Source organism: Cervus canadensis, chromosome 3 (assembly GCF_019320065.1).
Source record: "Cervus canadensis isolate Bull #8, Minnesota chromosome 3, ASM1932006v1, whole genome shotgun sequence".
NCBI classification, from domain to species: Eukaryota; Metazoa; Chordata; class Mammalia; order Artiodactyla; family Cervidae; genus Cervus; species Cervus canadensis.
Genome location: NC_057388.1, coordinates 113423145 through 113450717, shown reverse-complemented (window position 1 = coordinate 113450717; position 27573 = coordinate 113423145). Strand labels below are relative to the sequence as shown.

Below are 27573 nucleotides of genomic sequence, written 5' to 3'. Positions count from 1 at the left end.
CGATTCCTTCAACTTGTGAGGTGTTGGTTGTGCGACATCAGTCCGAGTCTGTCGTGGAGAAGAACCGGCCCTTCCTGGTGACCGGTGCCGGCTGCGGGCCCTGCAGCTCTCAGTGACTCTCATCATCATCATTTTGCCGAGCATGCTTCTCAGATGTGATGGTTTCTCCAGGATTCAGAAAGCTGTAGTGGACCAGATGGGCAGCAGACCAACCAAACACTGACCGTGACCTTCTTTTGGTGCAAGTTTGGCTTTGGGACATGCTTTGGAGCTTCTTCTCGGTTTCGTCACTGAGCTGGTCACTGCCGGTTGTCGTATGCAGTCCACTTTTCATCACACATCACAATCCGATCGAGAAACGGTTCGTTGTTGTTGCATTGAACAGGAGAAGATGACACTTCAGAACGATTTTTTTGATTTTTGGTCAGCACATGAGGCACCCACTTACGGAGTTTTTTCATCTTTCCGATTTGTGTCAAATGCTGAATGACCACAAAATGGTCAGCATTGAGTTCTTTCATAACTTCTCGCGTAGTTGTAAGAGGATCAGCTTCGATGATTGCTCTAATGGGTTGCTGTCAACTTCCAGTGGCCGGCCACCGCGCTTCTCATCTTCCAGGCTCTCGTCTCCTTTGCAAAACTTCTTGAAACCACACTGCACTGTATGTTCATTAGCACTTCCTGGGCCAAATGCATTGTTGATGTTGTGAGTTGTCTCCGCTGCTTTACAACCTATTTTGAACTCAGATATTCAAGAAATTGCTCGAACTGGCTTTTTGTCTAACATCATTTCCATAGTCTAAAATAAACATAAAAATGCGCAGCAAGTAGTAAGTCATTAGCAAAAAAACATAAAGTGAGAAAGGCGCATTAAAGTGACGTATAACGTAACCACATTTAAGAATGTATTCCAATATCAAATGGCAAATTTCAACAACGCAAAACCACAATTACTTTTGCACCAACCTACTAGTTGAAGGTATTTTTCTCCCTGACTATGTATGACTAAAAATGTGTGTTGTTTCTCTTGTCTTAGGTTAAAAAGGCCTTCTTTGCCTTAGTCGCCAATGGTGTTCGAGCAGCACCTCTGTGGGAGAGTAAAAAACAAAGTTTTGTAGGTAAGCGGTGCGGGCCTGGGGAGAAATCTGAACACCTGAGGTGTTCGAATCCAGCCTCGTAAACACATTACCAAGTTAAAAAAAGACCGTTGCTTTTTACATCCTGTGAGGTGGAGCTGCTAGTAAATTCAAAACATTTATGAACCTGTACTGGGTTTCTTTTCATCCAGCACCTTTTTGGCTCCAAAGGTTCCTCTGGGCCTTTCGCGGTCCCGTGAGCCCCAGGAACGGGGTCCCCGGCCCGAGGCCCGCCCTCTGCTGGGTTCCCGCTGCAGGGCACCCCCGTTTCCTCCTGGGTGAACGTCTTTGTGACACGGTAGAGGAAATGATGGAGACGTGGTTGATGCCTTTGCTAAATCATTGTCACACTATTAAAATTACCGCTGACTCACAGTATCTAGGCTCCACAATGTGTCATCTTAGGAATCGCAGTGGACTCTGGGTGTTGCCCCCTCTCAGCAGGCACTGCGTGGTCTGGAAATGACTCGCTGTGTCCTTCTCCCCTCGGGCTGCAGCTTCGTCGGGGAAGTGCTCCTTGTCTTCATCCCTGTAGTCCTGGTGTCCGGCACACAGTGGGCCCTTCATAAATCATGCCTGAGAAAGCCATTGTTTTTAGAAGGATTCTCAGAAAACCATCCACGTGCTACCAAAAGTGCCATGACTCTAGAGCTTATGGTACACTTGATCTTATCTTAAAGTATCCAAAATTATTTGTGTGCAGATGCAAGTCTTTCGTGATGTTTTTGTAACATTCAGAAAGTTTTCTCTCAATGAATTGCCAAATATTGTGATTAATTCCATTAAATACTATGAGGCTTTACCTTCAGTTAAATTTGTATATCTTAGTTTGGGGTAGATAATTAACAGGTTAATAGTTTTAAATAATTTATTAAGGTGTGCTGTAATCATTATAGTATAATTTAGAAGATTTTCTAGTAAATAAATACTTCAGGTTTGCTTATCACCTGAAATTTTCCTTTAATGTTTCCATAGTTTTATGTTTAACATGTAATTCTTTCTTCCAGGAATGCTAACAATTACAGATTTCATTAATATACTACATAGATACTATAAATCACCCATGGTAAGTGCCAGAAATCATTATGTCAAGTAAGTGGAGCTATGTATGTCTATGCATGTATATAGAACTGTTCGTGTATGTGTGTTTTAAGATTTTGTGTGTTTTTCTTTTTTGGTACTGGGCTGACAGTGCTGGTGGTCAGTTTTTCCAGATACACACACACACATATACATGGGGCCTGCCAGATAGCTCAGTTGGTAAAGAATCTGCCTGCAATGCAGGAGACCCCGGTTTGATTCTTGAGTTGGGGAGATCCGCTGGAGAAGGGATAGGCTACCCACTCCAGGATTCTTGGGTTTCCCTTGTGGCTCAGCTGGTAAAGAATTCTGCCTGCAATGCAGGAGACCTGGGTTTCATCCCTGGGTTGGGAAGATCCACTGGAGAAGGGACTTGGTTACCCACTCCAGTATTCTGGTCTGGAGGATTCCATGGACTGTATGGTCCATGGGGTCACAAAGAGTCAGACACGACTGAGCCACTTTCACTTTCACATATATATATGCAGGAAACCTCGATGTAAATCAGTCTGATGTTTGAAGCTTGAAGAAAGTAGTCTCAGGAAGCATAGAAACACAGCCTCTTTCAGCTTTCAGAAATCCTCAGATTAATGGGATTCTGTGTACTTATTTATTGCCTGTGTGCTAAGTAACTTCAGTCGCGTCCGACTCTTTGCGATCCTGTGGAGTGTAGCCCGCCAGGCTCCTCTGTCCATGGAATTCTCCAGACAAGAACACTGGAGTGGGTTGCCGTGCCCTCCTCTGGGGGATCTTCCTGATCCAGGGATTGAACCAGGGTCTCCTGGTCTTCTGCATTGCAGGCGGATTCTTTCCCGTCTGAGCCACCAGGGAAGCCCCCGATGACTGCATAGACTATCGTCTGTTGTTTGTCTAGTTGCTCAGTTGTGTCCAGCTCTCTCATCACCCCATGGACTGTAGCCCGCCAGGCTCCTCTGTTCACAGCATTTTCCAGGCAAGGATACTGGAGTAGGTTGCCATTTCCTTCCCCATTCCCGACCCAGGGATTGAACCCTGTGTCTCCTGCATTGGCAGGCAGATTCTTTACCACTGAGTCACCAGGAAAGCCTCTACTATAAATTTCACTAGATTTGTGCTCTTTAATGGCATTATGGGCATGCTGTGGCATTGAGATCCACCTGGACACGTGAATGAAGGAGGCCACTCGTACGCCTTTGGACCGGACGGCTGTGCCCAGTGAAGCCTCGCATTATATGAGCTGACACAGGGTTTACCTTCCAAGCCTGTGGATGTTCATGCAGTTTATTGCAGTTATTCCCAAAATTCTACAACAAGGACTATATGGACACGGTGGTTTTAACAAAGTAAAAATTAAAGTTAGAGAAATTCACTTTTGACATCTTTCTACTGGCTAATTTTAGTGACAGAATTCCCTGGTCCAGTCCCACTGTTTTATAAGAGCATAGTTGGAAACCCACATGTGGCCTTTATCTAACTCTGTGATTTTCATGATTCTCCAAACTTGTTTGGTTTTTGCTGTTTTTCTTGCTTTATTTCATTGGCTGAGCCCTCCAGTACAGCGCTGACATCATGAAAGCAGACCTCCTTGCCTTTTGTGCCCTCCTAGAGGGAGAGTGTTTGGTATTTCACAGTTACTTTGGTGACAGCTGTTGTTCTTTCATAGATGCCCTTTATCACGTTGAGGATGTTGCTTCGTTTTCAGGTTTGCCAGAAGTGTTTCTCATGAACGGATGCGGAATTGGGTCAGATGCGTTCTGCAGCTGTTGAGATTATTGTATTCTTTTTCTCCATTCTCTTAGACACCATTTCTTCGAGTATTTTTCTGTCCCCTCCTCCACAAGGATGCTAGTTACTCAACTAACACTCTTATTTTGTAGCATTTTCCCCAGTATTTCCTCTCTGGACTTCAGATATATTTTATTTCTATGTCTTCATTTCCACGGTTCCTTTCCTCCACAATGTCTTACCTACTATTTTTGTTTTTTCCTTTTAGGTAGTATGTTTTCTGTCCTGGGAGTTCCATATGGATCTTTTTTATATTTTCCATTTCTCTCTCCCTGTAATGTTTATATTTTCCTTTAAATCCTTGAATGTATTATGTCAGTTGTTATATATCTGATATATATGTATCAGAATCTGTTTCTATCATCTCTCTTCTGGGTCTGATTCTAGTGACTGGTTTTTCTCCTGTCATGGGTCGCATTTCTGCTTCTTACAAATTACTAATTCCTAATGAATGCTGAATATTATATATCATATATTATAATATTGTGAATATTATAATTATAACATTGTGTGGTTGAATATCTGTATTGTCTTCCTTTAAAGAGTATTGGACTTTGGGCAGGCAGTTAAATTACCTGAAGATCCTTTATTAAAAGCAATTTTGTTGAGATATACTTTGTGTATCTTATATTTCACCCATTTAGAATATGCAGTCCAGTGGTTTTTAGTATATCACAGAGTTGTGCAGTCATCACTACAGTCAATTTTAGAACATTCTTATTACCCCAAAAAGAAACTTCACACCTCTTAGCTGTGACACGCCACCAGTCCACCATGACCTCCAACCCTAGGCAACCACTAAGCTACTTTGTAGATCTGCCTATACTGGACACCTCATGTAAATGGGATCACACAATATGTGGTCCTTTGTGACCAACTTCTTTCTCATAACATAGTGTTTTCAAGATTCCTCCATGTTGTAGCATATATCAGTACTGCATTTCTTTTTGTTGCCAAATAATACTCCATGTTATGGCTATATCACATTTTACTTATCCATTCATCAGTTAATAGACATTTAAATGGTTTCCACTTTTCAGCTATTAGGAATACCGCTGCTATGAACAGACACATCCAGGTGTTTTTGTGGATATGTGTTTTCATTTCTTTTGGGTATAGACCTCAGTTTAGTTCAATCGCTCAGTCATGTCCAATTCTTTGCGACCCCATGAACTGCAGCACGCCAGGCTTCCCTGTCCATCACCAACTCCCAGAGCTTGTTCAAACTCATGTCCATTGAGTCGGTGATGCCATCCAACCATCTCATCCTCTGTCATCCCCTTCTCCTGCCTTCAGTCTTTCCCAGCATAAGGGTCTTTTCTAATGAGTCAGCTCTTCGCATCAGGTGGCCAAAGTATTGGAGCTTCAGCTTTAGCATCAGTCCTTCCAATGAATATTCAGGACTGATCTCCTTTAGGGTGGACTGGTTTGATCTCCTTGCAGTCCAAGGGACTCTCAAGAGTCTTCTCCAACACCACAGTTTAAAAGCATCAATTCTTCAGTGCTCAGCTTTCTTTATAGTCCAACTCTCACATCCATACATGACCACTGGAAAAACCATAGCTTTGACTAGACGGACCTTTGTTGGCAAAGTAATGTCTCTGCCTTTTAATATGCTGTCTAGGTTGGTCATAACTTTTCTTCCAGGGACCAAGCGTCTTGTAATTGCATGGCTGCAGTCACCATAGGCAGTGATGTTGGAGCCCAGAAAAGGGTATAGACCTAGAAGCGGAATTCCTGGGTCACACTGTCATCTGTGTTTAGCTATTTTCCACAGTGGCTGCAGCATTGCACCTTCCCACAAGCCGTGTGTAGTATGCCAGTTTCTCCACACCCTCGCTGACACCTGCGACTGTTTCTCTCTGATGACAGCCATCCTAGTGTGTGTGAGTTGATACCTAGTTGTTGTTTTGCGTTGCATTTCCCTGATGGCTAATGATGTTGAGTATCTTTTCACGTGCTTCTTTCAAGGCTGGCTTTTAAGCTTTGTCAGAGTGTTAATCATTCCTCTGGCTGGTTTAGCTCTACCAATACTTCAGGGGTCTCTGTGGATTTCCCTGGTTGTTCGGCAAGGACTTTCCACTCTGCGGTTGGAAGGCAAATGTCCTTCAGGGTACGTCTGCCAGGGCTCACAGAGCATCATCCCTTGTGCATGCCTGCCTAGCGTTCCGTCAGAGACTCAAGGAGCTCTGTGCAGCCTTCTCTTTTTCTGGACCCCCAGCCCGCTTTGTCTAGTGGTCCGTCCTGCAAGTCCCACGTGGCTCCTTCTGTCTAGACTTTGATTTCTGTCTCCTCAGCTCAGTGTGACTTGCTCTGCTAGGGGTCAGCTGCCCGCATCAAGGTCTCGCTGCCTCTAAAGCAGGGCATGGCGGTCACAGCGCTGCCTGCCTCCCTTCTCTCGGGGACGGCCGACCTGCCCCGCCTGTTGTCTCATGTCTGAAAGCAGCTCCACATATTTTTTCCCCCATTTCTGGTCATTTGTAGCAGGAGACGTAAGTGTGGTCTCATCTATTGCATCAGGGCCAGTAGAGCTCTATGACTATCTCAGGCATACCTTTTGGCATGATTTTTGTTGTCTTGTGGTTGCTGTATGCATTTCAGTATCAATTTTCACTTAACCGCAGTCCATTTAGAGTTAATATTGGTGTTATGTAGAAAGTATACTTCCATTTAATCTGCCCCTCGCATTTTTATTTTAAACAAAATGAGTAAAAGGGAAAAAAAATTAGTTTTTTATATTTACCCACATAGGTACCATTTTCTGTTCTTTTCTGTGGATCTGAGTCACCATCTGTTTTTATTGCATTTGTGTGGTCCACATCAGTGATGAATTATCTTAGTTTCTGTTTGTCCAACAATGTCATTATTTCATCTTTTTTCTTTTTTAATCTTGATTTTGGAAGGACAGCTTTGCTGTTTTATAGAGACTGAGCTAACTGATTTTGTTTGTTTTCTTTAGCTCTTTGAGGATGTAGTTTTGTTGCCCTTTGCCCCCAGTGCTTTTGATAAGAAGTCAGTGGAAATGGCTCTCCTTGTCTCCTCTTTGTAAGGCACCAGTTCTGCCTGACTCAAGGCTCTCTCTTTAACTTTGGATTTCAGCTGTTGACTCCAGTGCATCTTTGTATTCATCCTGTTCCGGGTATGTTGAGTTTCCATGATCTTCTAAGTTGCTTTTCTACCTATTTTGGGGGCTGCTGTTTTCTTCAAAAAAAATTTTTTTTAATCTCATTCTCTCTCTCTTCTCTCCTTCTGGGACTTGTATTCCTTGTATGTTAGACCACTTGATCCTGTCCTCTAGGTCTCAGTCTTTAGCACCAGGGATCTTCAGATAGTATCTGTTGATCCATCTTAAACTCACTAATTCTACCTGGGGTGACCTCCAATCTTACTATCAAACCTTATTTCTTTGGGATGCTTCTTTTCAGTGGGACGGGGACTGTGACTGTGAATGATTTTGTAGCTTCTCTGGAAGATTTTCCAGGCTGGTTTTTCACCAACTGGAAACAGCAATTTTAAGTTATCATTTTTATGTCTGTTATAGAAGAACTGTTCCTGATGATGAGAGCCACGGCCGCTAGTTTTCCTATTAACCACTGTAGTTACGCAAGTGGAGGTCCCGGATAGCCTGTTTTTCAAAGCCCAGTTTTGTTCTCAAGCAGTGGTCAGCGGCTTCTTCCCCGCCGTCCCCAGAGCCGGCCGGGGTGTTGCTCACGCCGGGCAGTGGTGGTCCCTCTTGCTTCTCCTCTCCTGCCAGCCTGTCCACTCAGGTCCTCCTCTCTCTCCCTCCCCCGGACTCTCCTGCCCTCCTCCCCCCGTGGCTTCTCTTCTTTGGAGATCTGAATCCACTCCCTCCACTGGCATTCTCCTTCAGGCCCTTGGTCCTTGCCGGTTGACACTGTGGTCTTCCAGAACCCTCCTCAGGCACCCCCTCCGCCAGGGTGAGCTCCCTGTTGTCCCCCTGGAGCGGATGAGTCCCCATTTCAGTGCCCCCCAAGAATTACCCAAGTGGCACTTTTCATGTTGTGTTCTGATTTCGCCGAGGGCAGGGTGTCTCGGCTGGGAATGATTTTGCCTCCCCCAGGGACATTACGTCTCCTGGCTGGGGAAAGGGTGGGCTGGTCCGACTGGTGTGGAGTGGGCAGAGGCCAAGGATGCTACCGAACACAGCACACAAGACGCCCTAAAACATCCGTCGTGCCAAAGTCAAGAAGCGCTGTCATTGGGGCATCTGAGGTTCTTGTTAGGTCGTTCTTAGAGGTAGCGACTCTGTCTTACGCATGTTTATACATTATACACACACACACCTTCCCATCGTACTGGGGGGTACTGGGGCCAAACACCCCCAGTTCATAATAGATTGCTGTGTTAGCCGAGCATGTCCACGCTGATGACCGCAGCTAGAGCCCCAAGGGGTTGTGCAGGCAGAAAGCAGGGAGGCCCCTCCTCTGCTGGGCTGAGGCTTCACCTCAGAACCGCCTGGGACAGACCAGGATGTTCTGCTTTCAACTGTGAAAGCCAGAGGCTCATCTTCCTCGTTTAGGAAGCTGATTCCTTCCTCATCCTCCTCTGTGTCCTGGATGCTATCAGTGACCTAGCATCAACATCGGGAGGTGGGGGGCTTCTTATTTATCCATCTGTCTCTATCTCCCCTCCTTCATTCTCCTCTAAACCTTTTAATTCTTCTCCCAGTGGCCCCCTCCGTCCCCACAGTCACCATTTCGAGACCCAACCTCCACAACGCTTGGTCTTGCATCTGACTCTGGTGCCGTCTCATGGGCCCTCTGCTTAAACCATCATAACTGCCCTGGCCTCTTCCCCCCGAAACGGAGCCCGCCCCGGCTTGTCAGTCCCCTGACCCCCAGCTCCGACCCCCACCCCGTCCGTCTCCTTTCTGTGTTTCAGGAACGTGAAGAAGTCCTTTTCTTCTCCGGGGCCCTTACTTGGGTTTGTCTTCTGGGTTGACGAGAAGTCCACCCAGCAGGCAGAGCCTGGCTGAAATCTGCCTCCTGAAGGTCTCCAGGTCTGACCTCTGACCTCTGCTCATCCTTGTATCCCCACGATAAGCCTTGTAGAGTCTGCTTCCCCTCCGGTCGGTGGCGGCTCTGCTCAGGACTGTCTCAGTGTCGCCAGGCTGGGTTGGGAGCTCAGAAAGAGGCCAGGCGTTCCTGCGGCAGGGCTCGAGGAGCCCCCCCGGGTAGCGAGCGCTGCAGGAGGCGGCGCCCCAGGCTCCCTCTCATAGACCTCACAGAGGCTAGTGTGGACGGCCTCCCACCCCGCTGTTCAGGGAGGGACGCAGACTCAGAAGCCTTAAGTACTTTGACCGAAAGCAGCAGCCAAGATGCGGTGCTGTGCGTGCTGACGGCTCCCGGTGATGGGCTGCTATCAAACCTGCTCTACCTTGGCGAAGACGCCCGCCTGGTCCAGCATAACCCGATCCAGCAACTTAACTAGCACGTTTTAACCAACTGCCCTTTTTAAACTAGAGAGGCTAAAAATCTTATAGATCCTAAGGAGTGTGTGTTTATATATGTTTAAAATTTGTAGTTAGTATAAGTTATATACTAACTATATAGTATAAGTTATAAATTTTAAAGTGTATCACAGATTTTCAAGTTAAACTAATAATATTGTGTTGGTTTATGTTTTAAATTTACACATTTGTCTTCAAAGAAATGCAGAGCACACTTTATGTCTCTCATTTATATTTCTGTTTCTGAACTACCTCGCTTGTTCCCCTCTGTTGAATTAAGAGACTCAGCAGTAGTTGTGAAATAGTAGTTTCTTTTTTTCCTTGTCTTGTATATGTTAACATTTGCAAATAAAAATTTTCCTTATTTCTAGGTACAGATTTATGAATTAGAGGAACATAAGATTGAAACATGGAGGGGTAAGCAATATTGAGTGTTAAAAAAATCTTTTTAATAACAGGAAAAAAATGTTCTACTTATACGTAAAATGTTTTAGTTTCACAGATCCTCTTCTCTCCACTGTATAATCTACTATGTTAATTAAAACATTGTTTTCTATCTTAATTTTGATACTGTTGTGTGCCATATTACTATAAGTGTTATCCATTCTGTTCAGTACACATGTACAGAGGGCCTGCAGCAAGTCTTTATATGAGGCTGGGATGTAAATGAATAAGGAGCAGTGCCCGAGTCTCCGCCCTTCAGTGGGGCCACCATTCACCACTGAGTATTACCTCCCAGTAATACTTTGTCTTTGGATAGAAAACGCACAAAAGGAATGCTTGAAATTAACTAAAGCAAGGATCTGTTCCTACTTAAATTTGACCATTATTTCTCTCCAAATTATGGAGAAACATAGAACAAATGAACCTTAAACTAGATGATTTGAATTAAATCACAAGAAAATAACTTCAAGATGACTTTCTTTTGCAACATTGGATTTCATCCTCTGTAATCACAGTACCCTTTTCTGAAATGGAGCGATTTTTAAAATTGTAATTTCAGGGCTGTGAAATCGTTGTCTTTAATGAGACCCGTCTTGCTGGGTTGGTACAGCGAGGCCAAAGGGGCAGTCATCAGGAATGGCAGCTAGGAGCCAGGGGTGGGCATCATTAAGGAGGGATCCTTTGTAGGTGTTCAGGGAGGAACCTGGATGGAAACAGAGGGACCCGCTGAAGGTAGTTTTTTAATTTAAACCTGAAATTTAGCTTTGTACTTCCCGTTATCTGCTTGGTTTGAAAAGCAACCTTTAGACTGGCTGCAAAATCTGAACATCCGTTAGAATTCTCTAAAGGGCTGGGCCGCTTTTAATCCTGCACGGAAGTTTCATTGAGTGATATATTTGATTTACGGTGGCTTTATCACGCCAAACCAAAGTAAGTCAACATGGAATCCACATGTTAGCCTATTATGCAGTGAATATATATTTTAATAGCAGGACAGATACTTCTTAATAAATTCTACTGTTTAATGTTAGACCAAGGTTTAAGTATATTTATGTTTTGTGTATTATATGGCATTTGGTAGTAGTAATAATGTCAAGATTTTCTTGAATGCCTCCTCTATAGAAACCTCAGTAAAGCAAATGAATTACAGTTTATCTTTACAAAGATGATTTCTGCATACTAGAAAGATCCCCGGATATGGTAGATCTGAGCTTTGGTGTGGAAAATAAAACCTAGTAACATTTGAAGAACAAAGTTTGTTACAGCTTTTATCTTTTAACTTATGAAAATTAGTTTTAGGGGATATCACACTAAGCTTCATTTCTTGAAGGTGATCATGACTTGGTAATATTCTAGTGACCTCTGCTGGTATTGCTCTTTTACTAGATGTCTTGACTTTTCAGGTTTTTACAATATCTATGGTAATATTGTTTTTAAATACTTTTCCACAAAGGCACCATCTGAAAAACAGTGTGGAACTTGTTTAAAATAACCGTGACTATCATTAACACAATAGTTTTCAGTAAGTTAATTCAGTTTGGGTTTTTAATCCTTCTAATCATTGTCTGTAAATGGAAGGATATATTAACTTAATAATTACAAATAGCAACTATGTTACTAATTACATATTTTCTTTCTATAAATACAGAGCTTTATTTACAAGAAACATTTAAGCCTTTAGTGAATATATCTCCAGATGCAAGGTAAACGTGTCAAGTTTTTCTCCTTTGAAAACATTCATTCATTCAGATTCATCTGTTTTGTGACCATGGGTAACAGGTTATTTTTGTCTAGATGGGGGCCAGCCTTTAGAATTAAGTTCAGTAAACTTAAGAGACAATGGAAATCACTGCCACTGTCAGTCCAGAGGGTTGGTGATGGACTAGAAGGTGGTTGTACTAAGCAGCTCGAGAATCCAGATGACCTGCAACAGAAGCCAAGTGGGGAGCTGTTCAGTTATTAGAGCTGCCGATCCCTGAGCTGTCCTCCCAGCCTCGCAGACCAGCCTTTGAAGGGTGTCGTGCCGGGAATGTGCGTTACGGCAGCACCGGTCCAGAGGTGGTCAGAGGCAGGGCTGCCCTCAGTCGTCCTGCTGGACGTCCCACTGTTCCAGATCCAGGAGCTTCCCAAAATTAAAGACAGACATCAAACCACAGGTCAAGGAAGTTGGCAACACATGTGGAACCAACCAGGCCTCCTGGAGCGGCTCTGAGACGTCTCTATGTTCGTATAAAAGCATTCTTAAAACTAGTGTTCTAGTGAGGAGAGCGTGGGCTTCCCTCGTGGCTCAGACGGTAAAGAACCTGCCTGCCGATGCAGGAGACCCAGGTTTGGTCCCTGGGTCGGGAAGGTCCCCTGGAGAAGGGAATGGCAACCCACTCCAGTATTCTTGCCTGGAGAATCCCCATGGACAGAGGAGCCTAGCGGGCTACGGTCCATGGGATTGGAAAGAATAGGACACGACTGAGCACACACACACACACACACACACACAGTGAGAAAAGGTGGAATGTTGATTTTTATTTGCAAGACCTAAAAAAGCAGCTCCACCCAGCACCCACTCCTTCTCTGCAGTCACAGGAGAGGCCAGAGCAGGAAGTGGCCAGTGAGTGAAGTCAGGGCAGCCACGCCAAGCCCACCACAGCACACTCTGTTGCCAAGGTTGTCCATTAGCTTCCCTGGGGGTAGCTTCTGTCCTTTCTCAAAAGCATCAACCCTGCTATTATAAAAACTGCTCTCCTAGAGGTTTGTCGCTTACATTTGGGTTTGAGGTTTTATATTAACACCAGTTGTGGAAGATCAAAAATTTTGCTGAAGTCTGCAGTCTAAAACTTTTCCAGAACACTTTAATGTCTATCAACCTCTTAATAATTGTTACTGAAAGGCATGGAAGATACGTTGAAAGCAGGGGTGGTCCACAGGTTTCTCATTCTTCTTTAAAGCCTCCTAACAACTGTAATGGCTTTTCCTGCAGCCTCTTCGATGCTGTGCACTCGTTGATCAAAAATAAAATCCACAGATTGCCAGTTATTGACCCCATCAGTGGGAATGCACTTTATATACTTACCCACAAAAGAATCCTCAAGTTCCTCCAGCTTTTTGTAAGTAGTTTTTAGTGTTTCTAAAGACGTAGTTGCATCTGCTTTAACTAATTTACCTCAAGTAAACTGACTCCCTGTTACCCTCATAGAAGAAATTTGTTAGTTTTGAGGTCTCCGTATCTAAACTTCCGTTTCTCAGTTCACTGCTATTCGAGTTGCACATTCTCAAAGTTGATTCCAGTTAAAAAGCAATCCCCTTTTAGCACAAGTATCAAAATAGTAAAAACACTTGGGATTCTCTATTTAAATAAGAATATTTTTATCGCTTGAAATGAGGGGACGTAAAGCAATTTGCAGGTCAGTCTAATTAAGGATAGACTTAAGATAACGAGCCAGATTGCCTTATTAAGCTTTATTGGTATCATGGTTTTGGAAATATATTCAAAAAGTCTTGTCCCCCGGATTATCTTATTATTATAAGTGCAGCAGTGATGGAAAAACCCAAAACAAATAAAATTTTGACCAAGAGAATACCATGTTGGTCCAAATGAGGGCTATATTTTCTGTAGGTTTTGCCAACTGTGTTTGAAATAAGATGGCTTCATAATCAGCAAAAACGTAGAACCTCTTTGCTTCGCAGTGTTAAAAAGAGGCTCAGGGGACCAGAATGTTTACAGAAGGGCTTTAATCTTTTTTTCTCTCTGATTACATGCACTGAAATTGAGGTTATAAGTAATTGGTCAGCTGGAACCAGTAGGTGGCCTCATTCATGGTTCAGAAGAGATCATATTAAGAATCATTCTTTAAAGAAGGTGAAACCTGCATGAGGTTAGCGTTGCTGTCTTCCCTCCAGCTTCAGAGAAGGAAGTCATGTAGCATCTGGTGTGACACGCAAGAGCTCAGCTGCTCTTGGGACCTGCCCCCCACCCCCCAAACCCCTCGCCAGACAGCAGCACAGAGAGTTTACTTAAGACTGGGAGGGGAAACGCCTTGTCCATCAGACCAGCCCTGTGTTCTAGTAAGTTTGTGTAAATGCAACCCTCTTCATGCTTAAATGCATAGAAAAAGTAGGAAGGAGAAGAGCTAATTTACACACACAAAAAAAACACGTAAAGTTTGGTAGAGACAGTCCAGGGAAGAACTACAGAGGCATAGATTTTGATGGTCAGACTCCCCATCTGCCGTGGGCTGGATGCAGTCCCCTGGCTCTGAGCTCCAGCAGGACCCCGAGCAGGGGCTGGGCCAGGCCCTTCGCCCACGCACCCCTCGGAGTCATCATTTAAAAAGAATACCAATCATGAGCACCGAACACCACTAAGCACTGACGCTGTGTCAGGCACTTCACATGATAAACCTGATCCCCGCCACCACCCTTCTCAGGTAGGTATTTTTACTCATCTGATTCGTAAGCGATACAGTTCAGCGAGGTGGTGTGGCTTCGCCACGGTAGCCCTCGCTGTCCCCGGGCCCCTCGGGAGGTGGCTCGGGTCCTAGCGCTCAGGGCGCCTGGCTCACAGACCCAGACCCCCGGTGGCCGAGCTCCAGCCCGCTTCCACGGCCGCGCTGTCGAGGAAGAGCCACCCACAGTTGGAGACAGGCCTTGGGCAGTTTTTCTCTTCTGCACAAAGGAGAGGAGGTTGCCTCTGCCAGTCCTGCCTTCTATTTGGGCCAATATGGTCATTACAATCAAGCTGTTAGAATGTCCAGCTAGGAATTTCCAGATAAAAAATGAAGAATTCTAAAGCCTGATTCTTACTGACTTGAAAGCACTCTCTCAGAAGCAGTAGCATTGCCCCTAGAGACATTTGCCCATTAGCCCGAGTGGACAGTGTGGATCAGGGGTTAGTGATCCTGCATCAAGATGGGCTAGGTGACCTAATAGGCCTTTCTTTTTTTTTTTCTCTAAATTTCTAGGATTCTCATGATTTGAATATTGATGAACTCTTTGACTTGAACATTTTGTTTCTTCTAATTGTTCATCTTTTCCTGATAATTATAAGGTACACCAGGAGGACGGAATCAACTGTGCCCTTTATAAAAGGTGGATTTTTGAAACCATAGAACCTTGTTTTGTTTTAGTCAAACGTGACCCTAGGCTTCTCTCTTCTGATTTCTCCCTCCTCCTCTAAAACAGCCCATGAAAAGAAAAGTTAACTTTTAAATGTTCTAATTCTGTTCGGTTGGCTTGTTCTTGTTCCTTGTAGACAAAAATTGAAGTCCTCCAAAGGAGAATTCGGGATGTTAGAGGTGGGATGGGGTGACAACTGGCTTAGCCGCTCAGCTAGCCACCATCCAACACTTCGGGTTTGGAAGCGTGTGGCTTCTTAGTAACTGTTACTTAAAGATGACAGCAGGACCACGAATTTAACAGGAATAATTTTAAAAGGTTCTTGGTGGCTGATGGGCCTTAGTATCCAAACAGACTTGTTCCCTTCTGTCCACTTTCCCAGTGAATGAAGAGGAGAAAATGTTAGTGGCAGCATTTTACTTAGTACTTAAATAGAAGCTTAGACATACAATCTGGCTTGAACAAAAGACACAGTCCTTATATGTAACATTTTCGTATTAATTTACTAAGTACTTAAATAGAAACTTAGACATACAGGCTGGTTTGAACAAAGACACAGTCCTTATATGTAACATTTTCATATTAATTCAGATTTCCGAGTAGATTTCTAGAAAAGACTAACTAATTTGTTGCACATAGTTTTTCATCAAGTGTGGACATGTGAACATTAACAGGGTGTGTCTTGGCTCTAGAGCATCTGTACTATCTTCCTGTCTAGATGTCTGATATGCCAAAGCCTGCCTTCATGAAGCAGAACCTGGAGGCACTTGGAATCGGGACCTACCATAACATCGCCTTCATACACCCGGACACTCCCATCATTAAAGCCTTGAACGTTTTCGTGGAAAGACGAGTGTCAGCCTTGCCCGTGGTGGACGAGTCAGGTCTGTGTACTAAGCCATACCTGTTGTCTCCTTAGGGTAAAGTGTGTGTGTTAGTCGCTCAGTCGTGTCCGACTCTTTGCGACCCCATGGACAGTAGCCCGCCAGGCTCCTCTGTCCTTAGAATTCTCCAGGCAAGAATACTGGAGTGGGTTGCCATTTCCTCCTTCAGAGGATCTTCCTGACCCACAGATCAAACCTGGGTCTCCTGCATTGCAGACAGATTCTTTACCGTCTGAGCCACTAGGGAAGCCCCGCTTAGAATAAAATTATTGTTAAATGACCTGGCATATCAGATAAGTGGGGAAAAGGAAAACTTAGATTAGGGAGCACTCAGCTTAATAAGAATCATATTTTCCATTAAGATGTGATTTCATATCTGTTTTTAAACAGACAAGTTTATTTTGTTTAGCAGTATTTAATTCCTAGTGATTATCTAGTTAAAATTGATATTAAATGCTATTTTTTTGTTTCTAAGACTTTTTCTAACATATATTTTTATTTTTAGGAAAAGTTGTAGATATTTATTCCAAATTTGATGTAATTGTAAGTATTTTTAATTTTGTTAAACCTGTCGTCTAGAATGCCCATGAAGCATATTCATTACTCTGTTTTTGTGATTTTTCCTAACTTAATAATTCCTGGCTTATTAGAGGATGAGGATCTTATCAGAGAATTCCATAGACTCCCCCATAATAATTGTACTTATATTGGTATTTTATTCATTGATTTAGCAGTGAATAACATACTAGCAGCATTTTATAATTCTTTTTCAGATCAGCCATGACTTATCTGTTACTATAGCATGTGTGTATATTAAGTGGTCATGTTTCTGTGTGGGAGACAATAATTCATTCTGCCAACAGGCGTGGGCCTAATACACACCTGGATCCCTGGGCACACATATACCCCACCACTTGCTGATTGGCAACAGCTGTTCTAAAGAGGACAGCAAACCTATTACATAGCGTTATATAAAGATCTTCTTTAATCCCTGGTTTATTCTTCTTTAACCCCTGGTTTAAATTTACTAGATTGATTTTGGTGCTACATCCTTCCACTTGGTGCTTTCCCCCCACCCGACTCATTTAAATGCATTTTCTTAGACTTTTACATTAATTCGAAGAAAGGGAACTGAAACTTTGATAGCCCCAAACATGCATATCTTTTTTTTTTCTTTTTTTTGCCACAATATTGACTGCAGCATTTAAGTATTCTTTTGTAGCTGTCTCAAACCCTTATGTTTCATCCTATTCCGTTTAACATAATAGACACCATAAAACAGGCTTACTGGAATCTGGTTGGGTGGGACCCCTGTAAGCTTAATCAGAGCCTTAAGAACCATTCAGATCTACAGGACTTCCTCCACGAGTACTTGGTCCTGACGGCTCCCCACCCCCAAGCCTTCCTAGCAGAAACCTTCTTCCCCAGCCCTGGGGACTTCTCACCCTTGGCAAATGTTAGTCCACCTCTCAAAAGACTTTATACATCAGGGAACAACCTGTAGAGTAAGAGGGAGAGGGATAAATCGGAGTTTGGGATTAGCAGATACAAATTACTATACATAAAATAGAAGAAGATCCTACTATAGAGCACAGGAAACTATGCTTAAGATCTGGTAATAACCTAAATGAAAAAATACGTATCTGTGACTAATTCACTTTGCTGTATGCCAAAGAGTAACACTACCTTGTAAGTCAACTATATTTCAATTAGAAAAAAAAAAAGAACCCTACTGGGTAAGAATGGGGGACTCTTCCATAGGTCACACAGTCAGAATTTAACACAATTGCTTCATAGTAAAAGTATACCTTACAAGCTTTACTGTTGATAAGATGATGAAATAACAGTACCGATGGCATGCGTTAAGCTGGTACCATGGTACTAAATTAAGATGAACATTAATGTTTTTTTAAAAATCAGGTTGCTTTGAACTTACTTTGGTCATTAATGTGAATGGAAACAAAGGATATAACTCACTGCTACTTGATTACAGAACCTTGCTGCTGAAAAAACGTACAACAATCTAGACATCACAGTGACGCAGGCCCTACAGCATCGGTCGCAGTATTTCGAGGGTGTAGTGAAGTGCAGTAAGCTGGAGATACTGGAGACCATCGTGGACAGAATCGTGAGGGCGGAGGTGAGGCGGCTATGCGCACACACACACACGTCCCTCCCACCTCCCTCCTTCCTTCCCTCCACCAGCACTAACTAGGAAGCAGGGCCCCAGGGATTCGGAGTCACAGGAGCAGCCCCTGAGGCAGCCTTCCAGTCCAGTCACATGGCAGTCTCTTGCTGTAGAGTGTATCGCGTGTCTTGGCGCTTAGTAGGTCATCTGTGAATGGCCACTGAATTAAATTTATAAGTCCTGATGTCATAGCCGAATCAAATAATTGGGTAGGCTACTTTCATGGTTTTAAAACTTAAGAAAACAGAAGTCCCAAGAGCTTTAAGTTTCATTAGGGTGTTAGTGAATTTAAAGCTATAGATGTAATTATATGGTTTTAACAAAGTAAGTCAATAAAACTGTGTTCTGATCTTTTACTAAGTTAGAGTAATTGTCTTCCTATCAGTGTGTCTTTTCCTGATTTAAACCGTAAATGGTCAGTCCATCTCCTGACCCTCAGCCTCATGTCCCCTTTTATTTTACTGCTTGTAAGATTTTTTAGTATACTTTGCATAACACTCTAAATAAAAGATGCACAGGATCACCCCCATAGTGTATCGAATACATTAAACCCATCCTCAGATAATTTCTTTCCTTTCTTGTTAGGGATAGGGAATTACCCTCTTTATCAGTCTTTAGGACTGAAGCATGGATGCGACTGTGTTCCTCCTAACCCCTAACTGGGCAAAAGCCGTTCATCAGTCTGCTCGGATTTATATTTAAATGCAAGGATGCAGTCCCAGAAGAAAAGTACCTGAGTGTTTCTAGGCTCGTGGCAGGTGACCTCAGCCTGCGTTCTGACTCTTCCCTGCGAAGTGGTGTGGAGTCTGGAATCCCTGCTCAGGAGCCGGTGACACCCAAGCCCACCAGCCCTGCCCGTGTCACACGTGTGAAGAGCCCCACTGCCATCTCGGGGCTGGTGTGAAGAGCCCCGCTGCCGTCTCGGGGCCGGTGTGAAGAGCCCCGCTGCCACCTCGGGGCTGATGCCCCAGCTTCAGCCGCCAGGCTTTACCCTGTTTCCCTAGCCTCAACATGAAGGCTTTCCTTTTTCTACTTGACTTTAATACCCATTACTAGTTTTCCAAAGGGCTTTAAGTGGCTTAGGAGTACATCTAAGCTTCCTATTGTTCTTTTATGTGCCTTTTGAAGATCATAAGAAATCCCTGCGTAATTATAAGGACAATGGACCACATCCATCTGAGGGACTCCTTTATAATGATTAAGGATCATGTTAAGGGAGGATGCTCTTGATATGGAAAAACAATATATTGCCAAGAAGAAAGGCCAATATAAAGTGTAATCCTTTGTGTGAACATAACACTCACATGCATAGAAAAGAGTCTAGAAGGACTTGCACCTCAGTATTGACACGGCTGTTTCTGGGGACGTGAGGACGTGGGGAATGCCAGCACTCCTGCGTATTCCCACGCCCCTGTTTAAGCGTGTGTTACTGTCACATAAAAGAAGAAAGTGATTGGCTTGTCCTGGAAGTTCATCGGGTGAGCAACACAAATTTCACTGTAATATGAAATAGGTCATTGAGGAAAATAAAGACATAATTAAAGTTTTCTTGTTACCCATCTTGACTTTTTTCCTCATTAATTATTTTCCACCAAAATATGTTAAAGCTGAAAACTGGGGACAAAGACCAGTTTTTAGCTTCAACATATTTTGTTAGTAGAAGGGTGTACATCAGCGATGAATATATCAGCGATGATTTGCCTAAATTATTTATATAATGAATATCACACTAGCTTTTAGAAAAGGAACATCTGTAAGTTTAGACTCACCAACAAATAAAATACTTTTGGTGCAACTAATTCTAGGTGAAATGGTTTCCCCTTGACCTTTAGTAGTTCAAAAGAGAGTCATTTATCATTATTAAAAATTAACAACCGTGTCTAGTATAGAATATAAAGCATTCTCTGACCCTAACTGTCAAGCATCAATTTATGATCACAGTTAATAGATAACTGTGTTATATCACAGGGTGATTGAAGAACCTAAGTTGTTCTAGAGGCGCTTTTAAAAGAAATGTACGATTAGCATGATTAAGATGACAGAGTAATTTCCTTTTTAACCTAAAAGCAAGCTATGATGTCAGAAGCGTCACCAACACAGTATCATTCGAGACAGACTTTGAAAAGGATTCCCCTCCTCCCTCCATCTCCTTCCTGTGCGCCCCACCCCTGATTCTGCACCAGCCAGGGTTTCTGTGGTCAATATGAGGAAGAGAATCTCCAAGCTGGCCACCGGCATGTGGTTGCCTCAGGCCTGAATCCTAAAGCTCATACATCAGAGAAGCTCTATGCTCTCTCTCTCTTTCCTAAGGACACTTTGTTACAGTAATACCTCAAACATTGTCCACTTATAAAAAGGCTTTCAAGTAGAAAACAGGACATGAATGTAATTTATTTCACTGTATTATAGTTGATTATCCTGTTATTCTTAATATATGAACTTCATAGAGAAAAGAGAAAAAATAATCTTAAGCATAGTGACCTTTTAGTTTTGCTGTTTATTGGGACTTCTCTGCCATGTAAAACAGTTATCTGATAGTTACTAGAAACCAAAGTACAATGGTAAAAAAATCTAAAACCATTCAAGAGATTATAGCTACATGAAATACCTACTACTACACTTCATGTTTTGAGTTGTATCTTTCATGTATTAATATTTTGAAAATAGAAAGCTCAGCCAGACATAGCCAGCCAGTGTTTCTTGTGTGCATGAGGGCTCATTTGCTTCTGTCATGTCCAACTCTTTGCAATGCTTTGGACTGTAGCCCTCCAGGCTCCTCTGTCCATGGGGATTCTCTGAGCAAGAATACTGGAGTGGGTTGCCATGCCTTCCTCCAGAGGATCTTTCTGACCCAGGGATCAAACCCAGGTCTCCTGCATCGCAGGCAGATTCTGTATTGTCTGAGCCACTAGAGGTTGTTACTCACTGTATAGTACATGAAAGATTTTCTTTCTAAGGTTCACTTTAAAACTTGACTTATTTCAGCTTTCACATGTGGGGCCTCCTCTTCTCTCGTTTGCAGGTCCATCGGCTGGTGGTCGTCAATGAAGCCGATAGTATTGTGGGAATTATTTCCCTGTCCGATATCCTGCAGGCCCTGATACTCACCCCCGCAGGTATAAATGCTAGTGTCTGACCTTCACCGTAAGTATATGGCAGGGGGTGGGGGCGCGCAGTAAGCCCTTCCCTAGCACCTGCCAGCCGCAGCCTTCTCTACAGTACCTCATCAAGCATTTTCATTTTTGTTGTGGTTTTGAAGTTTCACTGTCCTACTTGAGAGAGAAAAGTTTATGGAAAAGTATTCTGACTTAGGAGCATCCTATCGATACCCAGTCCTTGGGTAATCAAGGACTCATTGCCATGTTCATCATAACCTTTTCCTTTAAAAAGAGTTCCTCGGTTTCACTTTATTTTTAGGGCTGCTAACTGGAAATGAGGAAAGAAATTCTTTGGGATCCACCTATTGAAACCATCCTTGGGTTCAGGCCCTGGGTTGGGAAGATCCCCTGGAGAAAAAAATGGCAACCCACTCTAGTATTCTTGCCTGGAGAATCCCATGGACGGAGGAGACTGGCAGGCTACAGTCCATGGGCTCACAAAGAATTGGACACGAATGAGTGACTAACACTTTCACTTTCACCCTTCGAAAAAAACTTACTAGTAGTGGCTATATCAAACAAATGAGCTGCACAAACTTTTCCATTAATAGTGTATTAATAGTTAATTACATTAACTGCCAAATGACATTTGGTGACTAAAGTCATTTTCTGCCAGATTCACTCTAAGCAAACCCACAGGTCACAGTCGGGAGCCTGCAAGACTGGGGAGGGGGCTTTAAAAGAGAGAAGTTGGTGTTTCTTCCATACCACATGTTTACTAGATGGGTCCTAAAACCACCACCCCCGCCTCTACCCGCCCCCGCCCCCCATCCCACCGTACTAAGCATTTACAGGTAGCCCAGCCTCAGGCCTTGTGAGGCCTGACCTCACAGGCCAAGACCTGAGAGTAAATGATATGCCCTTTGAACTCTTAAGTTAAACATTAAAATTTGCATTTACTAGGGTATTGATTTTCCTTTAGTTCAGAAATTAATCAGACTAGCTACAACCAGTTTTTACAATTGGCCCGTGACCTGAAGTGGCCCGTGACCTGAAGATACCCGCCCTAAAGGAACCCCCACCACCAGCAGGAAGCAGACCCCACTAAGCGAGAAGGGCGGGGGCGGGGGCATGGCCCCAGGGGACGGGGCTCTCGGAGCTGCAGCGGCACCTGGCCGGTGTCGGAGAAGTCCAGGGGGCCCAGCCTACGTCTGCCAAGTCGCACCTCTCGAGATGGGGCTTGCCGCAGTCATTTTCAAATCTCGGACATTACAGAACTTCATTTTAAGGACGAGTTTCAGGACAGCGTTAGAGGCCAACCTCTGCACACACCACATGCGATCAGCCTCCAAGTCCAGCCACCACCGTGCAGCTGACCCCTCACCCATGTCACTGCTCATCCCCCTTTCCTTCTGGAAACCAGTCCTCTGTTCTCCATGTGTTTTTGTCATTATTTCATTAGTTTTGGCTCAGGGTTTTTGGGGTTTTTTTTTTCCTTAAGATTCCACATATGAATGAGATCCTATGGTGTTTATCTTTTCCTGTCTTATTTCATGCTGAAATAAGGGAAAGATCCATCCACATTGTCAAAAATGGCAGGATTTCATTTTTTTTCCAGCTCATGATAATCTCTACAGTCATGAAATTAGAAAAGGACTAAAAGAATGTGAGATTGTCCATAGCATTACTTACAGTAACCTAACACTGGGAATAACCCAGACATCTTTGAGCGCAAGAATGGACAGACTGCATTCTGTCTGTTGGTGGAATGGGTGGATGCTGAACGCACAGCTGTACCTGACAGTGGACGAACCTCACAGACAAACCATAGAGCGAGGAAGCAGGGCCAGAGTGTGGTTCCACTGGTGTACAGCTGACCCTTGGACACTACGGGTCCACTTCTACGTGGAATTTTTTCAGTAGTAAAGACTGCAGTCCCACACAGCCCATGGCTGGTTGAATCCACAGAGGCGGAACCAAGGATGCGAGGGGAATCGTGGGTACAGAGGCCAAGCTGTATGCAGTGCCCGGCCCCTGTGTTCACGGGTCAGCTCTACAGCACCTCCATGCACGTTAGGGAAAGGACTCCTCCACTGAGGCTCATCCCCACGGCCACGTCACTTGGCACCTTGAGAAAAAGACACCCCTTTTCTAGCCGGCTGGCCCTGGGCCAAGGCACACAGCTTGCTGGGCAGAGTCAGACCAAACGTCAGCTCGCTTCTGTCCCCGAGGCCAAGATTCTTTGTGCATCACAAATTCACAGTAAGCAATTCTTGATCCTCTCTGTGCCTTGGCGTCAGAAACCAGAAGAATGAGAATGTTCATCTGGGCAAGTTTAAATTTCCATCCAGATTGGATTTTTTTAAAAATTCTAAGTCACTCATGCAAGTCAGCATTAGTGAGAATGCAAGAAGGAAACCTGGGCCACAGCTGGATTTGAAATGTATGTTAACACAGAAATAGCATTATGAAGACAGGGATAGTCAAATTAAGAGTTCTTTCTAGTACAGTGGATGTAACATTGTTTATTTAAGGACGGTGCCCTGTGCTCCCAGTAACTGGATTATCCGTGAGCCTTGGGGGCAGAGCTCTCCTGGAATGGAGGGAGCACCTCCTTCAGACCAGAGGTTCCCACACACCGGTCACAGTGTGGTGGGAGTGTCAAACCAGAGGTCCCGCTTGGGCAGCCAACTCCGCGCTCCGCCTGCTCTCCCCCTGAGCTGTAAAGATTGTGGGCCAGCTCGAGGCTCCCCTGTGCAGCCTCCACCCCTTCTACAGAATGAGCAGCCAACACAGGCCTCCTGTTCCTCCAGAGATCTGTACCCTGATTGAAACCACACCGCGAGGCTCCACGCCCAGGATGAGCACTGTGCGGTGGATGTTTAGGGGATAATGAGTAAGAGATGCTTTTGAAAGCATCACTATTATGTGAAGAAAAGGGCAGTTCAGTTCAGTTGCTCAGTGGTGTCCAACTCTGCCACCCCATGGACTGCAGCACACCAGGCCTCCCTGTCCATCACCAACTCCCAGAGCTTGCTCAAACTCATGTCCATCGAGTTGGTGATGCCATCCAACCATCTCATCCTCTGTTGTCCCCTTCTCCTCCCGCCTTCCATCTTTCCCAGCATCAGGGTCTTTTCCAATGAGTCAGTTCTTAACATCAGGTGGCCAAAGTATTGGAATTTCAGCTTCAGCATCAGTCCTTCCAATGAACATTCAGGACTGATCTCCTTTAGGATGGACTGGTTGGATCTCCTTGCAGTCCAAGGGATTCTCAAGTCTTCTCCAATACTACAGTTCAAAAGCATCAATTCTTTGGTGCTCAGCTTTCTTTATGGTCCAATTCTCACATCCATACATAGCTACTGGAAAAACCATAGCTTTGACTAGACGGACCTTTGTTGGCAAAATAATGTCTCTGCTTTTACCAGTAGTTATTCTTTTCACTGGATAATGGACACAGTTCCCCATTAAGGATACTGATTTGATATATAACATTTTCTCTTGTTGAAAAAAGTTTTAGCTATAGTTCATTGTCCGGCTTATCTCAGGTGTTTCAAGCGAACTTAAGTATCTACACATTACACATGCAACCAGTGAGCCAACAGCCCAATCGCGGTAGCTACAATCTTTTAACCCCTTATTTTTATAGATTGTTAATCTCTTTCAAAGTGAACTGTCTTCTAGTGTCTGATGAGAGAACAGAGAAGCTGTTGTAATGACAAAATAAAAACAGCTGCCCCCTCCCAACCCATTTAGAAATATCCTGGCCAGATGAGAGTAGGTGTTAGGGGCAGGTACTGTCAACATGTTACAATGTGGTTTTTTTTTCACATTTTTTGTAAGTATATACAACAGAAGTACTCTGCACCTTTGCTAAAACTTAAATACACATTTCTTTTTAAAATTTTTAGCAGCAAAACCCTCTTCTTTTCAAATTAAACCTTGCACAGTTAGAGTTACAATATGCAGTATGGATTAAAGGCATGCTGCAGCCATGGGGGGGCAGGGGGTGGAGCCCGGACCCACCTGCTCATCACCCACAACTCATGAGGCTCTGCAGGTGAGGGTAGGAGCCATGGGGTGGAGAACCACCTCTGTGCGCACCTAGGACCGGTGCAGCGGCAACATACTTTTACATTGCTTTGAAACCTCCATTTCCTATCTCCTGGCAGGTGCCAAACAGAAGGAAACGGAAGCCGAGTGACCCCCGTGAGCGGAGGAGCCCTCGCAGGAGAACTTGAACAAAGATGCTGGGTCACGCTTTGCCTCATGAACACGGACCGCGATGAACACAGCAAAAATGACTGAGAACATGTGGTATCAGGGTTTAGCGATGGGTTGTTTTTTTTTTTTTTCCCAGTGATGTTGACACGAAGCATAAAAAGAGAAAGATTGTATGTGTTTGAAGATTTCAAGCTTGCATTAAAAGACTGTTCTCAGACCGCCGTCTGAAAGATTTCAAATGCTGTATGTCATTAAAGTGCACTGTGTCCTGCGTTTTTATTCTTTTTCATGTTAAAGAAGTCACTGGTATCTTAACAGGCAGCATGACATAAGGCGAGTGTGTGGCCTATTGAGAACTAGTGCCTTATGTCGGAACAGCGGCCCATCATCCCCGCTGCCCGCGGCGGCCGGAACGTGTCCTGGCGAAGCGGCACTGCTGGAGTGTGAACGTCTCTGAACCTGTACCAAATCAGTTTGTCTTCATTCAGTTTGTTGACTAGCTGTAATCTGAATATAAATAATTTACTTTATATAAAATTTTAATGATGGTCTTACGTTTAAGTGTTCCATTCTGAACCATAGTGTAAAACAAGGCTGACTTACAGCAGCTTTATTTATTTTTTACTTCCATGCAATTTTTTTACACATCTTTTTGGTGGGTAAACTTCACCGTACCCATGAATAAACCATTGATTGCTACTTTAAAAGGGCAGATTTCTCGTCATTTCAGTTCGGACCTGGAAAGGATAAGACTTCTCAGAGAGCCACTGTTGGGTTTTAAAAGCTGACATTTCTAACAGCATGTGTGGGAACCTGCTCTGCAGGGCTGCAAACAAAGTGCCCGGAAGATGTCTATTTTTTTTCTTGTGTTTTGACATGAAAATCATGTCTGTATGACTGCTGATGTGATTGTTTTGTAAATTTTACTGTGGCATATACAGTATTGTCATATGGTTGAGGAGAAACACAATGTTTCCTAGTGTAAGTGCTCTGAAAATGTTGACGCTGTGTGTGTGTGTGTGTGTGTGTGTACACACACGAGTATAGTTTGGTTTTTTGTTTTTGGGTTTTATTTTTTTTTTTGCAGATTGAAAACTTAAAATAAATCTTACTATCTGCCGTCTTGTTAAAGAAGTTCTTTAAAATACTTTGTATTTCAACACACATTAATTAAAATCCTACATGCAATTTCCCACTTAGATCTTTCTCCCCAAATAAAGGAGAACATGCATTCTCCTATTCTTTTTTACATCAACAGGAAAAAAAACCTTAATGATTTGATTCGTAAACTTTCTCTCTCTCCATTATTAAATAAAACATTTCATTTAAAATTTCCATGCATATTTTATTATGCTAGGGATCAGTTTTTTCATCTAACAGGCCAAATATGAAAGATTTTGCCTGTTTTCCCCATAGAAACAGTAGTGTTTGTGATTTAGGTTAATGGTAAATCTTGGAGAACAATGAAATATCAGAGAAAGTTAAAAAAAAATACTGGGTAATAAACCTGACCAAGAAGATATGCTAAGAACTATAAAACACTGATAAAGGAAATTGAAGGTGATTCAAAAAAATGGAAATAAATCCCATGCTCTTAGACTGGAAGAATTGACGTTGTTAAAATGGCCGTGTTACCCAAAGCAGTCTATAGATTTAATGCAATCCCTATCAAGTTACTCATGACATTTTTTACTAGAACAAATAATACTAAAATTTATATGGAAATATAAAAGACCCAGAATTGCCAAAGCAATACCAAGCAAAAAACAAAGCTAGAGGCATAACCCTCACAGACTTCAGACACTACTACAAAGCTACAGTAATCAGAACAGTCTGGTATTGGCAAAAACAAAAACAAAAACCAGACATATGAATCAGAGGAAGAGAATAGAGAGTCCACTAATAAATCCACACACTTACAGTCTTCAACAGAGGAAGCAAGAATACACAATGGAAAAAAGACAGTCGTTTCAACGAGTGGTGCTGGGAAAGCTGGACAGCTGTATGTAGATCAATGACGTTCAAACACACCACACAAAACACAGAAATAAACCCAAAATGACTTAATTACAAGACATGACACCATAAAACTAGAACATGGGCCAAGCATTCTCTGACATAAATAGTACCAAATTTTTTTTTTAGGTCAGTCTCTCAAGACACAAGTAAAAGC

General features: G+C 43.4%; 1 protein-coding gene across 9 annotated transcripts in view; it reads left to right on the top strand.

Annotated features, from left to right (window-relative positions):
* PRKAG2 (protein kinase AMP-activated non-catalytic subunit gamma 2) overlaps positions 1-26519 on the top strand; it is a 293481-nt gene extending 266962 nt beyond the window's left edge. For all 9 annotated transcript variants that reach the window (XM_043464194.1, XM_043464192.1, XM_043464193.1 and 6 more), the window contains 10 exons: positions 1037-1118; positions 2144-2202; positions 9822-9867; positions 11543-11597; positions 12869-12995; positions 15722-15887; positions 16393-16430; positions 17881-18027; positions 21098-21191; positions 25349-26519. In XM_043464194.1, coding sequence (XP_043320129.1) covers positions 1037-1118; positions 2144-2202; positions 9822-9867; positions 11543-11597; positions 12869-12995; positions 15722-15887; positions 16393-16430; positions 17881-18027; positions 21098-21191; positions 25349-25380 — 846 coding nt within the window. In that variant the 3' untranslated portion in view covers positions 25381-26519. The remainder of the gene's footprint in view (positions 1-1036; positions 1119-2143; positions 2203-9821; positions 9868-11542; positions 11598-12868; positions 12996-15721; positions 15888-16392; positions 16431-17880; positions 18028-21097; positions 21192-25348) is intronic.
* The last annotated feature ends 1054 nt before the right edge of the window (positions 26520-27573 follow it).